The following is an 18,380-nucleotide window of genomic DNA, read 5'->3' on the forward strand; positions in this document are numbered from 1 at the left end:
GTTCCGTGGGGACAGGCTTAGCACTGCCAGCGCCATCTACAAGTGTCTGAATGGAGGAGGAGTGGTGGGTGCTGGTCTCTTCTCCCAAGTGATGGGTGATAGGGAGAAGGAATGACCTCAAGTTGCACCAGGGCAGGTTCAGATTGGACAGTAGGAAAAATTTCTTCACCAAAACGGTTCTCGAGCACTGGAATGACTGCCCAGGGAGGTAGTTGAGTCACCATCCTTGGAGGTGTTTAAAGGGCGGGTAGATGGAGTGCTTGGGGATATGATTTAGTAGTGGACAGGAATGGTTGGACTTGGTGATCTCAAAGGCCTTTTCCAACCTAGGGATTCTATGATTCTATTGCAGAGAGAACCTCGCAGGCAGCCTCCATCCCATGGAGGGACCAAGCCGGAGCGCAGAGGCAAGGACTGGGTCCCTCACACAGCACATGCAGAGGGATGCCGGGGCATCCTGGTGGGAGAGGAGGGTGTGGTGAGGATGAGCAGTGCAGCAGGAGAAGGGGTTTGGCTGCCAGGGACCTCAGGAGCGCCTGGGTGCTGTGCCCAGCCTGCATCTGCTCAGGGCACCCTCTGCACCCAGAGCCGCTGTAAGGACGAATGGTATGGAAAAACCCACGCGGACATCCTCCATCCCAGCCGGCTGCTGAGCCACGAGGCTGCCTGTCACCAAGACCGCCACCACCAAAAGGGGAAGAACAGCCACCGCAGCCCCATCCCACGCCCCTGTTCACACAGGTGGGCACAGGGAAGCCCTCCATGGCAGCCCCCAACTGGGGCCAAATGCCTCGGCCAGGCTGCAGGTCTCCAGCTGGGAGGGCTTGGGTTGAGGGGACTGAACAGAGCCGGGGACCCCCAGAGCTGGGCCTGGACACACCCCACATCTGCTCCCCCTGTGCAGGCAAGCAGCATGGGGGCAAGCTGGGGAGGGAGCGCAGCACCAGCCAGCATGAGAGAGGGGCGACAGCTGCAGCCACAGGGTGCATCAGGAGGCAAAGGCAGCGGGAGAGCCAAGGAGCGGGGACAAGCAGGCACCCAGGTGCCAGTGTCACTGCCTCACACCTGGGAGCCCAAAGGTCTGAGGAGGGCACAGGGGGGACAGCAGTGAAGGGCAGGCCCAGGCATGCAGATGGCACTGACGCCCTCCTGGTGCTCAGGGCCAGGCAGAAGCAGAGCAGAGCGTGGCAGAGAGGAAGCAGGGCAGCCGAGAGTCACCGTCTTGTGTGGGTGAGACGGTGCTGGGTCGGGAGAACACAGTGCTGGCTGCTGTGGGGAAGCACGGCCCGTGCAAGGGCAGGGAGCTGCTCAGATCTGTCAGCCACCACACACACTGCCAATGCCACAGCCACCGCACCAGCGTGTGCCCCCAGCCAAGCTGTGCAGCCACAGCTGGCAGCCCCATGCCCCAAACCTCAGCGCCCCAAGCCCAGCCCCGATCCCATCCCTTGGGCTCTGCAGCGCCCAAGCCCAGGGAGTGGAGCTGCCACCCACGTGCCAACTGCCCCAGCCAGCATCAGGCTGCCACACGGCACCATGTCCCGGGGACAGGGATGCTTGGTGGGGGACCAAGGCCAAAGGCAGAGGAAGCAGCTCTGCGTCAGAGGCTTGGAAGCCCCATTGCTCCCACTCAAGGGCTCCAGACAGAAACAACATTCCTGCACATGCTTCCCAATCTGCTGCCCCGACACAGGGTCACACGTGGGCTGGGATTGTGTCCTCCAGCTGGGCCCAGGACACATCTTGGCAAACCACACTGCATGCCACAGCCCCACAGCGCTCCCATCCTCATACACCGGCCCCACTGCCTGAAGCTCCCTGGATGCCCCTGCCCATCTCCCTGCCTGTCCCTGCTCACCCCTGCCTGTCCATGCCTGCCCCTTACCTCACCCGGGGAGCTCCCCACCCCCTCGACACCAGCTCCTTGCATATCCTTTACCCTTGTTTGCCCTCACAGCCTCTTGTCTGGGTGAGGATGATGCAGCCAGTGTCAGGATCAACTCCACCCTGCAGGCACTGAAACCAGCACGGCAGTTTCATTGCTCAGCACCACCAATCCCAGCTGCAACCACCCATGACGGATCCCCCCGGCCATCACCAGCTACAGGTGCGCAGGTGGGTGGCACAGTCATGTCCTTGTAGTGGGCTGGGACATCCCCCTCCACACCTTCCCTGGCCCCTTCACAAGCTGTGAACCCTCCAGGGATGTTGCGGCAGGAATCTCCAGCTCAGCCTCTGCTGGTGGCAGTCAGGCAGCCTCCCTGCTGGATACAGTCATGCCAACGTTGGGATGGGACCCAGCACCTCACAGACCTCTGTGCAGAGACCTTGCCGCACAGCACAGCCGTGGGCAGAGAGGAAACCATGCTGCTATCTGCTGGGGAGCCACTGAGGTGGGAAATGCAGGAAGGGTTTGAAGAGCCCTCTGGCAGAGGCCTCCAAAATCACCTTGGTGTTCAATACTGAGGGAAAACAGCCCAGAATGTCCCATCTGCTGGAGAGTGACGTGAAGAGCCTGGCAGCTCCAGGCAGCCCTGGGGCCATAGGAAAGGGGTGCAAGAGCTCCAAACACCATGAAGCTCTTGCGTTTCATTACTTGCTTTGCTGTAAGCTCATTCCTTCATCCCATCTCAGCTTTTGCCTCTGGCTTTGACTGACTTTTGTTTCGCCAGACTCTCCCTACCTGCCAGGAACAGGAGCGCGGTGGTGTCAGGCACGTGAGAGGGGTGCAAGGACTGCCCAGGACTGCCCCGGCTCCCGTGGGCTGCACAGGACAGCACTGAGACTTTGTCACCTGCGGTGGCTTTGGAAAGCAGTGGACACAGGCAGCCACCTGGGCTATCCCCTCAACCCTCTGGGGTGACCGGCCGGATCCTGTGCCCACAGTACAAAGGTAGCAGCCAGGAGCAGAGCGGGGCAGGATGGGGCTGGGTGGCCACAGGCTCCTCGAGACACAGCTGCTCTGCTGGATCATCAATTGGCACTACACGGCACGGGAGGGCAGCGCTTTGTTCCATAGCGGTGAGACAGGCACAGCAGCTGCCTGCTAAAACGGGAAGAACAGCAATTGTGACAATGACAGCGAACCTGCCTGCTGCTCTGGCGCTGAGGGGACAATGCGGCGCCAAGACCCGCGTCAGTGACAAAGCAGCTCAGGGATATGAAGCGGGGGTTTGTAGGAGGTGAAATATGGGCAAAACTGGCTGTATTTAATTGTAAACTCCAAGAAGCAGAAGGAAGAGTGGTAGATGCAACATGCTCGAATTTCAGTAAAACATTTGACAACTGTTCTGACGCCGGCTGCCAAATCGATTCCGAGTGGCTCAGTTGTCAACACAGGCATATGGACAAAACCCAGGCAGCCCAAGAATCGCAAGCGTCCTGGCCGCCAGCCGTGGAGCTGCACCATCCTTGGGGCCTCTCAAAACCCCTCCTGCGGGCGCAGGTGCCACAAGAAGGGAGGATGGCAGCCCCTGGCTGGAGACGGAGAGAGCGGCTGCGCTGCCGGGGCCAGAGGCAGACATTATGAACGGCCCAGCACAGAATACGTTTAAGACCTCTGGGGCCCTGCTACACACAGTTTTCCTGCCTACCTTGTTTACTTTACTTATATTTCAGTAATTTGCTGATTACCCCTTTTTAACTAACCAGCAGTGATGAATCAGCAGTGCAGGAGAGAGTGGAAGCCAGCGGCCTTGGACCATGGCTCCGAGGTCCCAGGTTCTGGGAAGGAAGCCACAGGATCCCTCCAGAAGGGAAAGAAAACAACGGCGTCGGCAACAGCAGCACTTCTGGCAGGCGAGGAGGAGCCGGCAGGGCCGCAGCCGCCGCTGCTGATGTTTCAGCAGCTCCAAACACATCCTGGAAAGGCTGCCAATGATCCCAAAACCCTGTGGGAACAGCAGCCACGGCTGTGACCTGGTTGCAAGACACAACACATGGGACAGGCAGTGTATGGCACAGCTTGGTGCCAGAGTTGCTCCAGCCTCCATGGGCACCGATGGTCTGGGGGACACAAGGAGGGCAGCGGTGCCTCACAGAGCAGCAGTGGGAACACAGCAGGGAGCTGGGCTGCACGTTCCATCCAGAGCTGGCCCAGCCACGCTGCAGCACCTCACCCCAATGCACCCCACTCTCTATGCCCATGGCAGCACCTTCTCACCTGCCAGGCAAATCCACACCTCCTGCCAAGGGCACTTTGTGAGGATACACAGGCTTTTGTTGGCTCCTCCAAGCCTGCAGGAGTAGCTCTCGCCTGAGCCCAAGGGTGCCATTAGGCTGAGGCCACGGGTTCAGCCACAGCTTTGGTAGCCACAGAAAACAGCTCTTTATCCTACAAGACTGCCACCAGCACCCAGAGAAGCAGAGATCCCGCAGGAACAGGCAGCTGCTCCACACAGAAGTACCCATGCCCACGGCAGAGGGGCCGGAGCAGTGGCCAGCAGGAAGCTGCCCCGGCTGGTGGCCACCCCAGCACGGAGCAGTCTCCAGGGAGAGCCCCAGGCGGGCTCTTTGGGAGACGCTGCTGCTGGGAAGGAGCTGAGCGGTGAAGCAATCTGGTGTGAAGAAAAACCCATTTCCTGCAGCAAGGGCTGTTTTGCTCAACGCTTACAGAATGTGCTGATGCAATGGCGCTTCCCAGGTGGGATATAAATACGAGTCTGGTTGATGTGGATTAATGCCCTACAGCTACACAAACATCACCAGCGATGTTTTTTTTAGAAAGAAAAAAGGAAACAAGGAGGAACAAACAGCACAGATGACAAAATCTGCGACCATGCAAGTGCTGGGGCTCGGGTTACAGGGAGGCTGGAGGGGACAGCTCTGGGGACAAGTACTCGGCACAAGCCACCACCTATTCTAGGGTGTTGAGCGAAGCCATGAGCTCAGGAAGAAGCTATGGTGGGAGCAGGGCAAGCCTGGGCTGGACAAACCACCCCTGGGGACAGAACAGCCCAGCATGGCTGTGGGGCAGTAGCCACAGCAGGACCCTGGCCGGAGTGTCCCAGTCAGCATGCTCTTGCCCTGCCCCAAGCAACAGCTTCTCTGGTCACAGCTCTGTCCAGGCACTGCGGCCAGGCTGGAGAGCACAGAGCTGGGAACCCTTCTACCTCCTGGGACAGCCTGCAGCGTGGCTCATCCACAGGCTCATCCGCCTGCTAAAAATCAGCTTTGTGCCCACTCAGCTCTTATCACTCAGTTCTCCAGGCACAAGCGCTTGCATTGTCTGCTCGGCCATTCCCAAAAGGTCTTTAACCTGGCACTCACCCCACTAAGGTATTTGGACAAACAGCCTACGCGTGCCACATCCATTTTTGGATTCTCTTAAGTCTCTTGCTGAGATTTGTGTTTTCTTTGGCCCTGAAGCGATTTCAGGCACGGGAGTTGCAGTGGCAAAGCATGATCAGAGCGGAGCTGCACCTCCAGAGCAGAGCACGGGAGCTGTGCTTTCGCCTGGCTTGGAAATCCTCCACTCGCTCCTGCTTAGGGGCATGCAGTGTTTGTAAAAATAGCAGGTTACATATCCCAGGAAAGCTCCCGCCAGTACAGTCCTCTGGGACAGAGGACACAGTCTCTCTCAGCAGGGTCACAGGGAAGCTGCGAGACACTTTCCATCATCCGAGCCAGCATCAGGAGGGTCCACTCGGCCCCCGAGGCTGCCAGAGCTCAGGCTCCTTTGCACTGGCACCATCATGTGTTGGGAAAATCCTTCACTTGTCTCAGCCGCTGACTGAAGGCAGAGAAGGAACCTGCTAGGCTGACACAAATCCACCCTGCTTCCTCCACCTGGAAGGCAGCTTTTGCCAGGGGTTCCTCTGACTGCTGCCCACCCCCAAACAGAAACACGGAGCTTCCCCCAAAAGGGAGCACAGAGACACCCAAGGCCACCGATGGAGCCATTCGCAGACAGCACTGGGCTCCCCCAACAGGAGCTATGGGGAGAGGACATTGGAGAGGGCACATCATCCCCAGAATCCCCAGCATCCTCCCTGTCTCCTCTTTCTGACCAGCCATGGCAGAGCTACGCAAGGTGGCTTTAAAGAGGAACAGTAGGGAAAAAAAAACAGCCCGACGGTCTCTCTCAGGTTCTGGAACAGCAGAATTGGCAGCACCAGGCCTCAGCGCCGGTGCTGCAGCAGGAAGGCTCCTGTGCCAGCCCCATCACAGCTCCCGCCAGCCCAGGATGGGCTTCATTGCTGCCATCACCCCATGATGGATGAGGACATAAACACATAAAAGGATGTGTTTAATTAGCTTGAGAAAGAGCCAGAATATGCACATACGCCAGGCTAATGGTTGAGTAGCAGCTCCTTGGCTGCCTCTGCCAGGCACATAGCAGCTCCAGACACACAAGTCACCTGCGAACCCCACAGAGGAGCCTGAGGCTGCAGGAGAACAAAACTGGCCCCAGCCCCCCTCCCCAGGACACAAACAGTGCTGGGCACTGACCCAGTCCACCCCACTGCTCCCACATCGTCCCCTTGGGTTCCTGGTAGGCTTATTTGCACTGGTCGGCCCTGCCAGGCAGGACACTGCCTGTCCTCCTGCAGCTGGCACTATGTCAGCACCAGCTCTACAAGCAAGACAGCACAACCGCCCGCCCAGACCTGCTCTGGACGGAGCCGCACTGCAGGCCGACACAGTCCTGGTCAGCCCAGGACTTGGGATGCAGAGCCTTGGCACCTAACTCAGCAAGCACACCCTGCCCATGGCAGGCAAGCAGCCAGGTTCAGCCCAAGCATGTCCCAGCCCAGGAAGAGCACAGGCACAGCACAGCCACATCTTCCAGAAAAAAAGTGGATAGAGTTGTTGTCAGCAGAGCCCTATAGCATGAGAAACGCTGGCCACGAGCCACTCGAGCCAGGGGTTTGGTAAAGGAATCAGCACAGAGCAGGGCTGGATGGTCCAGGAGAGGCCGAGCCTCGGCTTCTGTCTGCAGTGGAACTCAGCCGGAGGAGATGGCGCTGTCGGAGCTGGGGCAGCGTGGGGATGCCGGTCCACCAGCCCTCCGGCCCCCGGCCCGACAGCCAGCGCGGCCCGGCCCGTGCTGCCAAACCAGCACAGCATACGGCGGGCCGAGGGGCAAGCGCGGCTTCTGATGGCAGAGCAACTCTACAGGCCCGCACCAGTGATGGAGGGGAAATGTGCGGAACGGCCCAGGACCGGGTGGACACCGGGGAGAGCCCAGCGGCGGCCCCGCGGTCAGGCTCGCTCCCGAGACAGAGCTGCAGCGGCCACCAGGACGGGGGCGGCGGAGTTGCTCGGCCCGGCCGAAGCGCGGTCGCCGAGAGCTTCGAACTGGCCCCGTCGCCGCCACTTCCGCCTCCCAGTCACGTGATGGTCGCAATTGCGCGCGACGCCGACGCTCAGGGCCCAGGCGCCGCTTCGTGACGTCATGACGTAGGAGCGATTCAGCTCTTCCGCGATCCCTCCGCGGAGAAAATAGTCCCCGTCGGGGCGGCACGGAGCCCCCCCCCATCCCGCGGGCGGCGGGGAGCGCCGCTCAGTGCTGGGAGACGGCGGCGGCGGGCAGGGTGAGGAGCGGGCGCCCCCCGCGGCGGCGATCGCCGGGGCTGGGTGGGGGCCGCGGTAAGTAGTCCCGGCGTGGCGCGGCGCGGCCGAACCGCTGCGCGGGGGCCATGGCGGCCGCCGTGGTGCCGGGCCGGGCGGCGGCGCGATGGGGCCGCGGCAGGCGGGGTGAGTGGCGCGGGCGGGCGGCGGCCGCGGCGGCACCGGGTCACCCCTCGCGGCGGCGGCGGCGTTTCCCCCCGTCCCGGCGCCGCGGGGCTGCCCCGCCGTGTGCGCGCGCGCGGAGGCGGGGGGGCAAAGATGGCGGCAGGGGCGCGGGGCGGGGGGCGCTGCGGGGACTGGGACCCCCTGATGGCGGCGGCCGTGTCCCATTCCCCGCAGGCGGAGCGTAGGCGCCCCCGGCAGGGCGGGCATGGAGGAGAATGCGGTGCAGAGCAGCAGCGACGCGGCCCCGGCGGCGCGGGAGGAGCCCTCGGAGAGCGGGCTGGGCGTTGGCAGTTCCGAGGCCGTGTCCGCCGACAGCAGCGACGCCGCCGCCGCCCCCGGCACCCTCTCCTCGGCCGACGACTCCGGCGTGGGGCAGAGCTCCGATAGCAGCGGCGGCGCTCTGGTAGGAGCCGGCGGGGGGTGCCGTCTTTGGGAGGGGGGAGCGGCTCCTGGGAATCCCTCCTAGCGCTTCTGTCAGGCTGAACCGAGTGGCGAGCACCGAGCCTCCCGCCGCGTGTGTACATGGCAGTCAAACGAGGAGAGCTTCCCTCGGGAGCTGGAGCAGCCCTGGAAGTCATGGTTCTGTGGCAATTGTGAAGGAATTGTATGAGAAATAGAATTGTAGAATGTTTTGGGTGGGAAAAGACCTTAAAGATCATCCAGTTCCACCTCCATACCATGGGCAGGGATGCCTGCAGGCTCCTGGCAGTTCTGTGGTGATGCCAGGGTCACTGTCTTGTGCTGGCTGTTCTGAGGGCCTAGCTCAGTAAAAATCTTTCAGCTGAGCTCTTCTGGCCTCTTTTTTCCACCAGGAAGAGGTGTCGGAGAGCAGCTCCAGCACAGATGCCATTCCCCGGATTTACTTGCCAGACTCATCCTCCATTGCCCAGTCCACCTTGGTCTCCAGTGTTTCCACTGTGAGCCAGTCCATCATGGTGTCAGACTCCCCACAAGTCCTGGTCCACTCCAGTGTCATCAGTGATGGAGCCACGATTGTGTCAGACTCCACTGCATCCACTTCCTCAGACCTTGGTTCTGCGATTGACAAAATCATTGAGTCCACGATCGGGCCTGACATCATCCAGAGTGAGTGCGTGCTCCCAGCTGCTGGCACGTGCGGCAGTGCCCTGTGTGCCAGTGGCTTGGGGGGCTGGGAACTGCGGCTGCACCAGTGCTCGGGAAACGAGGGGGAAATGTGTACAGGTGCATACACATGTACCTCAAGCAGCAGGGGGTTCTCTTCTTGCTTTGCTGCAGTAGCTGGAGGGTTTGATGAGGAGCTCACAGCTGTGGGAAAGCCCTTCCCTCTGTCTGACTGCTCCTTCAGCCACAATGCTGGTAGCCCGGCACAGATTCCATCCCTGGAGCCAGACCTTCTTGCCCCTTCCCACATGTGTCTGAACCCGGGAGAGCCCCAGGGACTTTGCAGCCCCTGTGCCAGGCGGTTACCACTCTGCTCTCCTCCTCACAGGTTGCATTGCCGTGACCAGCGCAGAGGATGGTGGGGCAGAGACTACACAGTACCTCATTCTGCAGGGCCCTGATGATGGTAAGGGTGTGCCCCTGATGGCTGGTGGTGATGGTCTCTGACTCTGCGCCTATTTGGCAAGAGGGAGGCCTGGAGCAAGCTTCTTACTGAGCCTTGTGCTTGGGTGCAGCTGGGCTGGGGGTCTGCTCCCTGGCTGAGCTGATTTTGGTGTTCCAGGTGCCCCCATGGTGTCCCAGATGGCCACTTCTGCTCTGACCAACAGCTTGGCCATAGAAGCTGTTGCTGATGGCCCTACCTCCACATGCCTTGACCAGCCCGGCCCTTCAGAACCTTCTGAGCAGTTGGAAGTGCTGGAGCTGCCCACGCAGCCAGATCAGGCCCAAGAGGCAGACGGTGGGGAGGAACTGGAGCAGCCGGACATGGAGGCCCTGGAGGAGATGATGGAGGTGGTGGTGGTGCAGCAGTTCAAGTGTAAGATGTGTCAGTACAAAAGCGTCTCCAAGAAGACACTGATTAACCACATGAAGGAGCGGCACTTCCAGCCAGGTGTGTGCAAAGAGCTGTGGAAAATGTGTGTTCTTGCAGACAAGCACTACACTCTCTGGGAAGAAATACTGGGAGGAGAATGAGTGTAAGGAGTTGTTTCCCATGCAGTCTGTTGGGTTCTTGCTCTGTTCTCTGTGGCAGTGGGTTCAGCTCTGGCTTTGAAGAAAGGGCGTCCACAGAAGGGGGGATCTGCTCCAAAGGCTGCAGAAGAGGAGGTCCCAGAAGAAGAAGAAGAGGATGATGACATTATGGATGCTGGTGCTATTGATGACCCTGAAGGTAGGACTCGTCTTCCCCACACCTGAGGTAGCTTGGTCTTTTCTCGGCCTCTGAAGTTCTGGGCTGCTTGCCTGCAGAGGACAGTGACTACAACCCAGCGGAGGATGAGCCTCGTGGGCGACAGCCTAAGTATAGCCGCATTGTCCCCACATCCAGTGAGGAGAGGCCGCGTCGGCGCCCGGGGAGACCTCGCAAGTTTCCTCAGCTGGAGGACACGTCCCAGGATGTGCCTGAAGGTGAGGGAAGTGGGAGGCAGCAGCCACGTGCTTGGCTGGAGCAGGGAGCAGTAAGCGAGCTCCTTGCAGGCAACAGGGATGGCTTGTGACAGAGCTGTGCTGTGTCACAGCAACAGGGGAGGTGGAGCCGTTGGTGACATCCCAGACCACACTGAGCTGTGAGCTGCAGAACTCTGAGGCGGCGAGTTCTTCTGGCCTGGAGAACAAGACTAGCGAGGGCCTGGCGGAGCCCAGCATCAGCCAGTCCGACTCTGAGAACAAGGACCCTTGCTCCAACAGCGGTCCTGAGGAGGCAGACATCGTCCCCAGGAGGCGCGGGCGGCCCTCCCGACGCTTCCTGGGCAAGAAATACCGCAAGTACATGGGGCGCAGGTGAGGGGTACGTGCCGAGTGGCGCTGGGCCCTCTGGCCTCTGCCCAGGGCCGGTCCAGCCCCGTCTGCTACCACTGCCCTGAGCCCCTCTCCTCCTCCCGCAGGTATTACTACAAGTCGCCCAAGCCCCTGATGCGTCCTTACCTGTGTCGGATCTGTGGCTCGCGTTTCCTCACACACGACGATCTGCGTTTCCACGTCAACTCGCATGAGGCCAATGATCCGCAGCTCTTCAAATGTCTTCAGTGCAGCTACCGCTCACGGCGCTGGTCCTCCCTCAAGGTGAGCGCCACTGCCTGCTCCCCTGCCTGCTGGAGAGGCCGCTGGCCCCGGCTCTCACCACTCCCGCTGTGCTTTGCACAGGAACACATGTTCAACCATGTGGGTAGCAAGCCCTACAAGTGCGAAGAGTGCAATTACACCAGTGTGTACAAGAAGGATGTCATCCGGCACTCCACGGTGCACAGCCGGGACAGGTGAGGGAAGCGCAGCCTGCCAGACTGTCTTGCAGCCTGGCTGAACAGCACTAGCACTGCTCCCCTTGCTCTGGGAGGGCAGTTGTGCCTGCTCCTGTCCTCCAGCCCTTCCCAAAACAGGTGGTTTTGGTGTCTGGGAGCTCAGACTCACGATGTGGCTGATCCAAGGGGGTTTTCTTTCTTTTTCAGGAAAAAGAGAGCTGATCCGGTGAGTTTGAGTCCCCTGGTGGCTTGTCTCTCGGTGCTGTTATGTGGGAAGAGGCATGTCTGGGTCTTCCAAAAATGCTTGGTGCCTCATTGAAGGCAGTGTTTCTGGACCCCCTGAGGAAAGGCAGCCCGGGTCCTGCAGTGGGGAGAGTAAGGAAACTGCTGAGCCGCTCCCAGGTGAGCTCATCCTCGTGCTTTCTCTCCAGCCCCCAAAGCTGAATTCCTTCCCATGCCCCGTCTGCAACCGAATCTACCCCATGCAGAAGAGGCTCACGCAGCACATGAAGACGCACAGCACGGAGAAGCCACACATGTGCGATAAGGTGAGGGGAGGGACTGCCTGGGGAGGGGTTGGCAGCAAGTGAGGCTGGATGGGAGGTGAACGCTGCTTTGCTTTGTCTCACTGTAGTGTGGGAAGTCCTTTAAGAAGCGCTACACCTTCAAGATGCATCTGCTGACGCATATCCAGGCTATCGCCAACCGCAGGTAGGAGCCCCTCAGCAGCTCTAGTAGGGCCTGTGTCCCAGCTCCCCTTTGGAGGGGAGGAGAGGCGGTCCCTGCTGCGTGCGTGACAGAGGCGTTGTCTTCGCAGGTTCAAATGTGAGTTCTGTGACTATGTCTGCGAGGACAAGAAGGTCCTGCTGAACCACCAGCTGTCGCACATGAACGACAAGCCCTACAAGTGCAGCTTCTGCAAGTACTCCACCTTCAGGGAGGACTTCCTGGTCTCACACATGGCTGTCAAGCACACGGGTGAGGAGCTGTGTGCCTGCCCCACCCGCAATGTCCTACACCCCTGCTTGTCCAGGAGGCGGTCAGAGCCTGTCTGCGGTCTGTGACTCTGCCTCCCGTATCCTGCAGGAGGGAAGCCGTTTGCTTGTGAGTTCTGTCACTTCACCACCAAGCACAAGAAGAACCTGCGCCTGCACGTGCACTGCCGCCACGCTGACTCCTTTGAGGAGTGGGCACAGAAGCACCCCGAGGAGCCACCCTGCCGCCGCCGCCCCTTCTTCACCCTGCAGCAGATCGAGGAGCTGAAGCAGCAGCACAGCCAGGTGCAGGTCCCAGCTGAGCCAGAGGCCAGTCCGGTGAGTGCCACTGCTAACGCCACAGCTCTTCCTGGTGATCACCAGCCCTGGCCACGATGTCAGCTTTCTTTCTTTCTCATGCAGGCACCTCTTGGCCCCGTCACCTACCATGCGGTCCAGGCTGTCACGGAAGCAGAGCCCCCCATCCTTTCACAGGATTCCCTGGAAGGAGCCACCATTATCTACGAACAAGGCAAGTGAGCTCTCTAGACAGGGGCAGAGGTGGGGATGGGGACGAGTTGGGCCAGCACACACCTGACCCTCTTCTCCTGACCTGGCAGGTGTGGCTGGGTCAGCAGAACTGGCCACGCAGACTGCCCTGGATCTCCTGCTGAACATGAGTGCACAGCGGGAACTGGCCACGGGCTCGCTGCAGGTGAGGGGGCTGTGACGGGGCTGTGCTTGCCGGGGGAAGACTTCCCAGCCCTCTGCAGTGCCCAGCCGTGTTCCCTTTGTGGAGCCTTGCCTTCCTCTGGCTGAGTTGCTGTCCCCTTGCAGGTGGCGGTGGTGAAGCCGGGAGATTCAGGAGAGGTGCAAGCCCCTGGTGACCAGCAGGCACAGGAGGAAGGGGCAGAGGTGGGCTCCGAGGAGCAACAGCAGCAGCAGAAGCTGGTGACACTGCACATGGCAGAGCCTGGGGAGGCGTTGGTGCAGGAGGCTTACGAGGAGGCAGCCCTGGGTGGCTCGGAGCTGCAGCAGATCACAATCCCCTTTGGTGGGACAACAGAATACAGCATCATCACACCCATCAGCGAGGAGATTCAGGCTCCAGGCACACTGTACAGGTCAGCCACGTGGGAGGAGCGGGGCAGTGGAGGTGCTTCTGAAGAATGCTTCAGCAGTGGGGAGGACAAGGCAGATCCCCCTGACCCTGTCCTCTCCAGCAGTGAAGAGGAGAGCCCTGCGGAGACCTCCCACGCTGTTGTGGTGAATGAACCTGTGATGACAGAGGAGGCTCTGAAGGACCCTACCAATCACTACATCATGTCTTCCAGTGTCCCGGGGAGCCAATTCCATCACATAGAGGTAAGGAGCTGAGCTTTGCCCTTCCATCTCGGGCAGCAGCATGAGCTGGTGTGATTGAGTGTTTCTCTCTCAGCCCCTCAGCGGGGATGCTGCCCTTCCCTCGCCTCCAGAGGGTCAGGAGGCACAGCCTGCCGGCGTTAAATGGCCCCTGGTGCAGTGTATCACCCGGCAGCTCCAGAAGGACTCATCCCCAGCCTCCGAGGGGCAGGAAATCTCATCCCCAAAGGTCAAGTGGCCTGCGCTCCAAGGCATGGCCAAGAAACTCTCGTGCAAGGTTTCCACAGCCAAGAAGCTCTCGTGCAAGATTTCCACAGCCAAAAAGTTTTCATGCAAGATTTGCACAGCCATGTTCACAGGGAGAGCAGAAATGGAGAGTCACAAGAGAGCCCACATTGGGCCCAGCACCTTCAAGTGTCCCGACTGTCCGTTCACTGCAGCCCTTTGGCCAGAGGTTCGGGTAGGTTCCCTGGAACCGTGCAGCCCTGAGAACAAGACATTTGGAGAAATGGAGGTTTCTGACCCTAAGCTTGTTCTTCCACCCCCAGAGCCACATGGTGCAGCACGCCAGCCTGCGACCACACAAGTGCACACACTGCAGCTTTGCCTCCAAGAACAAGAAGGACCTGCGCCGTCACATGCTGACGCACACCAACGAGAAGCCCTTCGCCTGCCAGGTCTGTGGGCAGAGGTGAGTGACATCTGCTGTGTTTTTGTTGCTTTCAGAGATCCCGTAGAGCTCCCTAAGACTCAAGACAAGATGGGATATTGGCCGGGAGCCTGCCCTGCCCCTGGGAGCAGGCCCCTGGTAGAGGGGACTCTGTGCTTGGGAACTGCTCGTGCCGCAGCCGGGACCTTTGTCTCCAAGGAACTTGTACATGGGGAGGTTCAGTACTTGAGCACTGACGGAAGCATTCTGGGAGCTGGGACAGGCTATGTGTTAGGATGTGCTCATGGTGTCCACGGCCTGCGTCTCTGTGGAGAGAGCATGAAGGTCCTGTGCTGCCCATGGCAAATTCCACCTTGCTCTCGCTCATCCTGCAGGTTCAACCGCAATGGACACCTCAAGTTCCACATGCAGCGTTTGCACAGCTCTGAGGGGAAGAGGCCGGGGGCGCCTGCAGCTGCTGCCCAGCAGACCATCATCCTCAACAGTGACGAGGACACACTGGCCACCCTGCAGAGTAAGCAGTGTTCCAGGACCAGGGCTGGTCTGTGGGTTTCCTGTGGCCAGAGCCCCATGAGGGCACTCGCCCAGCCCGAGGACCAAGGTGGGTCAGGGCTGGGAGGTTTCTGCTGAAGACTGGGACTGCCCCCTGCAGCAGGACCTGGTGGGTGCTGAGATGAGGGTTGAGTGCAGGGAGCCCTGCTGGAGAGGCACTGGCTGTTGTGGTACTGTGTGGAGCTTGAGGTCTTGTGTTTCATCCAAGTGGGTCCCAATAGGTTGGTGTGTGGTGGGAGCTGGGGTGCTGTGAGCAGCTCGCAGCTGGGACGGGAATCAATTACGGTCTGATGTGGGGTTGTGATTTGACCAGGGGTTGGGTTGAATGGGACCTCAAAGCCCATTCAGTTCCACCCCCCTGCTGTGGGCAGGGACGCCTCCTACTGGATCCAGTTGCTCCAAGCCCCATCCAGCCTGGCCTTGAAAACCCCCAGGGATGGAGCAGCCACCACTGCTCTGGGCAACCTGGTCCAGGGCCTCCCCACCCTCACAGGAAAACATTTCTGCCTGAGATTTCATCTCAATCTCCCCTCTTTCATCTGAAAACCATTCCCCCTCATCCTATCCCTGCACTCCCTGATCGAGAGCCTTCCCCAGCTTTCCTGAAGCCCCTTTCTGTACTGGAAGCTGCTCTAAGGTCTCCCTGGTGATGCTAGGAATGTGGTTTAGCTAGGAGACCATCCTTGCTCCTCGCTGGGGCAGGCACTGGGCAGGGGCTGTGCAGGCATGGGTCCAGCCGGCAGCCCCAGCAGTGTCCGCATTGATATTCTCCATCACAGCGGCCCTGCAGTCCGGCCAGGCCGTGCTGGCTCCTGAGCGGCTGCAGCAGGCGCTGGGGCAGGAACACATCATCGTCGCGCAGGAGCAGAGCGTCCCAAGCCAGGTAAGTCAGGCCCATTGGTTGCATCCTTCCACCCCATGGTGCTGCTCCCCATGAGCCCTGTGTGCCCTCTCCTCTTGGAGGGCTTGTGGTCAGGCCCGTCCCACTGACAGCACTGGGCTCTTCCTGCCCTGCAGGAGGAGGCTACGTACATCCAGGAGATCACAACGGCCGACGGGCAGACGGTGCAGCACTTAGTGACCTCTGACAACCAGGTGAGGGGGAAAACATCCGAGGAACCCAAAGATTCTGCACAGCTGGAGCAGGGAGAGCTGGGGTCAGTAGGGAGAGGTGAGGTGAAGTGCACACAGAAGGCAAATGAGAACCAGCCCTGTTAGGGGGAGGAGTACATGGGCAGTGGTGGCATTTTTGGATCTGAATCCCTGTGTTTGCAGGTTCAGTACATCATTGCCCAGGACGGCGTACAGCACTTGCTTCCTCATGAGTACGTTGTTGTCCCAGAGGGGCACCATATCCAGGTAAGGCACAGGCTGCCGGCTCCCTGTGCCCAGTGGATGGGGCACACAAGAGGGCGGTGCGGGGCTGGGTCTCTTCTGCTCGCTGTGGCTCACTGCCCTCGAGTCACGGCCTGCTCCAGGGGCAGGGATGCCATCCCTAGTTCTACCTCACTGTGGCTCTTGTCCCCAGGTGCAGGATGGCCACATCACCCACATCCAGTACGAGCAGGGCAGCCAGTTCCTCCAAGAGCCGCAGGTGAGGGGTGAGGCATGGTGGCTGGAACTGTGGGGTGCCATGTGGCGGGCTCTTGAGCACACACCTGGAGAGGGAGGGCTGTGAAACAAGGTGCGGGTGGGTTGGTGACTCTGCAGCGGCTGTGTTCAGAGCAGTGCTCCCTCCCCAGTTCCGGGCTCTCCTGTTCTCCTGCAGATCCAGTACATGCCTGTCTCGCCGGAGCAGCAGCTAGTCACCCAGGCACAGCTGGAAGCAGCTGCACACTCGGCTGTCTCAGGTAGGGCTGGGATCTAGTGTGGCTCTGACATTCCCATCCTGCCCTGGGCAGCCTGTGGTGCCTTTGAGCAACTACGGAGATGCCATGGCATCGGCGCAGCACTGCTTGCAGAGCTGCCCAGTTGCTGTAGCTGGCAGGGCCAGCAGCAGCCGTGTGGAAGGGCTGAGTGCGTGAGGCCAGCTTGCCACCTTGCCGCCTGCATCCCTGTGATTCTGGGAAGTGGCCTTGGTGTCCAAGAGAGATCATGCTGATCCCAGTGTGTCGGTTCTCAGACAGCACTAGCTCCCTTCACTGGAGATGGATTGTTGTGCTGGAAGGTTCAGCAGCTTCCACAGGGTGGAGACACCCTAGTGTGTGGTTGTAGGAGCCAGGCTCCTGCTGGAGCTGCACGGGAGGCATAGTGGCCTCTGTGCTCGTGTTGTAGCCAGCCTGTGCTCGGGTGTACGCTTTCCTGGGAGTGAGAGGTCGAGTGTGGAAAGGGCCCTGGGCAGCTGAGGGCTCGGCTGTGGGGAGAACTGATCCCTCTTCTCCGCAGCGGTGGCTGACGCTGCCATGGCCCAGGCGCAAGGTGTGTTCAGCACTGAGGCAACAACCGAGCAGATCCAGCAGCTGCAGCAGGGGATCCACTACGATGTCATCGCGCTGGCGGACTAGCACTGGGGCCAGGCCTGGCTGGCACTGGGACACGCGTGCAGAGCAGCGCAGGTGCACCAGGCTCGAGCCGCCTCAGCCAGCAGTTGCCTTATCACTTCGGGGCTACGAGGGATGAGCCTGAGCGTTCTGCTCACTTGGCCTTGCACCGTGAGAATTCTGCGCATCCTCCCCGGCACAGGCAGCTGCCTCCAGCAGGGACCCTCCAGCAGGGACTGCGTTGAACGGCAGCGGCATTCCCGTGCAGCTGGTCTCTTTGACCATTGCACTTGGTGTGAAATCCCTTTTCCTCAATCATGTCTATGTGGGCCAAATTCGACTCGGCATCAGCCTGGCTCACAAAGACCCTGGGTGAGCACCGCAGGGCCAGGCACAGCCCGCCAGGACGGTGTGAGGGGTGCAGCCCTGCGCTCCCTACTCGTGGCTGTGGGACATGTGGTCCCGGCGCGCGGGCAGCGCTCCCACCCTCGGCTCCACCGGCCTGCAGGCAGGCAGCAGCAGGGCTTTGGCCTGGAGGAGCCCAGCAGGAAGAGGCGTGGGGGGAAGATATTCTATTTTTCTTCTGCAGAGGGATGGACTCAAGTTGGTTCGTAGGTGGTTGTGGGAGGGGTTCGATTCTGATGTTCTCAAGCTTTGATTATGCCTATGAATAAAAAGGGATTGAAACCTGCCTGTGTGTCTGCCTGGACTGTCCCAGCTCCCACGCCCACCCCAGCCTAACGGCTGCCTCTGGCAATTCCTGCTGGGGCACAGGGGTCCCAGAGCTGGGGCTGGGCAGGTCTTGCTGGTGGCAGCCCTGTGCTGTCGCCCTCCTCCTGCCAGAGTGACCTTGACTTCTGGGAAGCGAGACGGGCATCTGGTCCAACGCGGGGCTGGGGTTGGAGCCATGAAATCAATCGAGTGGTAAACAGCCTAAATCCCGTGTAACGGCCCTGAACTACACCGGGCGCCCCTCCCTGAGCCGATCGGCTGGAAGTGTTTACATGTGATTATAACAGCTAATCTCGCAGGTTTAGTTCTGTGCTCCTGTGCATTAAAGTGATTATCTGCGGAGGGGAAAAACGCCTGGAGCCGCCCAACACCAGCCAGCGCTCTGTGAGTCCAGAGCTCTGCAGCTCAGCTCTGGACAGAGGCTGCGACCCAACTGTGGGACTGGGGGGACCGCTGGGCTCGCAGCCGGGCTCCTGGTCCGCCTGGTGCCGGG

The 18,380-nt window shown here is 60.3% G+C and overlaps 1 protein-coding gene across 7 annotated transcripts; it reads left to right on the forward strand.

Annotated features, from left to right (window-relative positions):
- Positions 1–7,455: 7,455 nt before the first annotated feature.
- Positions 7,456–17,828, forward strand: ZNF335 (zinc finger protein 335). 7 transcript variants are annotated; one of them, XM_054081778.1, is made up of 28 exons: positions 7,456–7,590; positions 7,912–8,140; positions 8,550–8,823; positions 9,209–9,286; positions 9,443–9,772; positions 9,914–10,051; positions 10,129–10,287; positions 10,398–10,659; positions 10,764–10,941; positions 11,023–11,135; positions 11,325–11,343; positions 11,549–11,665; positions 11,752–11,828; positions 11,935–12,095; positions 12,204–12,430; positions 12,515–12,623; positions 12,712–12,806; positions 12,929–13,215; positions 13,315–13,456; positions 13,530–13,913; positions 14,002–14,144; positions 14,498–14,637; positions 15,455–15,558; positions 15,693–15,770; positions 15,951–16,034; positions 16,204–16,269; positions 16,444–16,525; positions 17,061–17,827. In XM_054081778.1, exons 2-28 carry the CDS (start codon positions 7,943–7,945, stop codon positions 17,177–17,179), a joined length of 4,164 nt encoding a protein of 1,387 aa, XP_053937753.1. In that variant the 5' UTR covers positions 7,456–7,590; positions 7,912–7,942; the 3' UTR covers positions 17,180–17,827. The 7 variants fall into 7 exon arrangements, with proteins under 7 accessions (XP_053937753.1, XP_053937749.1, XP_053937747.1 ...); XM_054081774.1 differs by lacking the exon at positions 7,456–7,590 and adding an exon at positions 7,597–7,698 and having other exon boundaries at positions 10,404–10,659; positions 17,061–17,828; XM_054081772.1 differs by lacking the exon at positions 7,456–7,590 and adding an exon at positions 7,597–7,698.
- Positions 17,829–18,380: the final 552 nt, after the last annotated feature.

Source organism: Cuculus canorus, chromosome 16, assembly GCF_017976375.1.
Source record: "Cuculus canorus isolate bCucCan1 chromosome 16, bCucCan1.pri, whole genome shotgun sequence".
Lineage (NCBI taxonomy): Eukaryota > Metazoa > Chordata > Aves > Cuculiformes > Cuculidae > Cuculus > Cuculus canorus.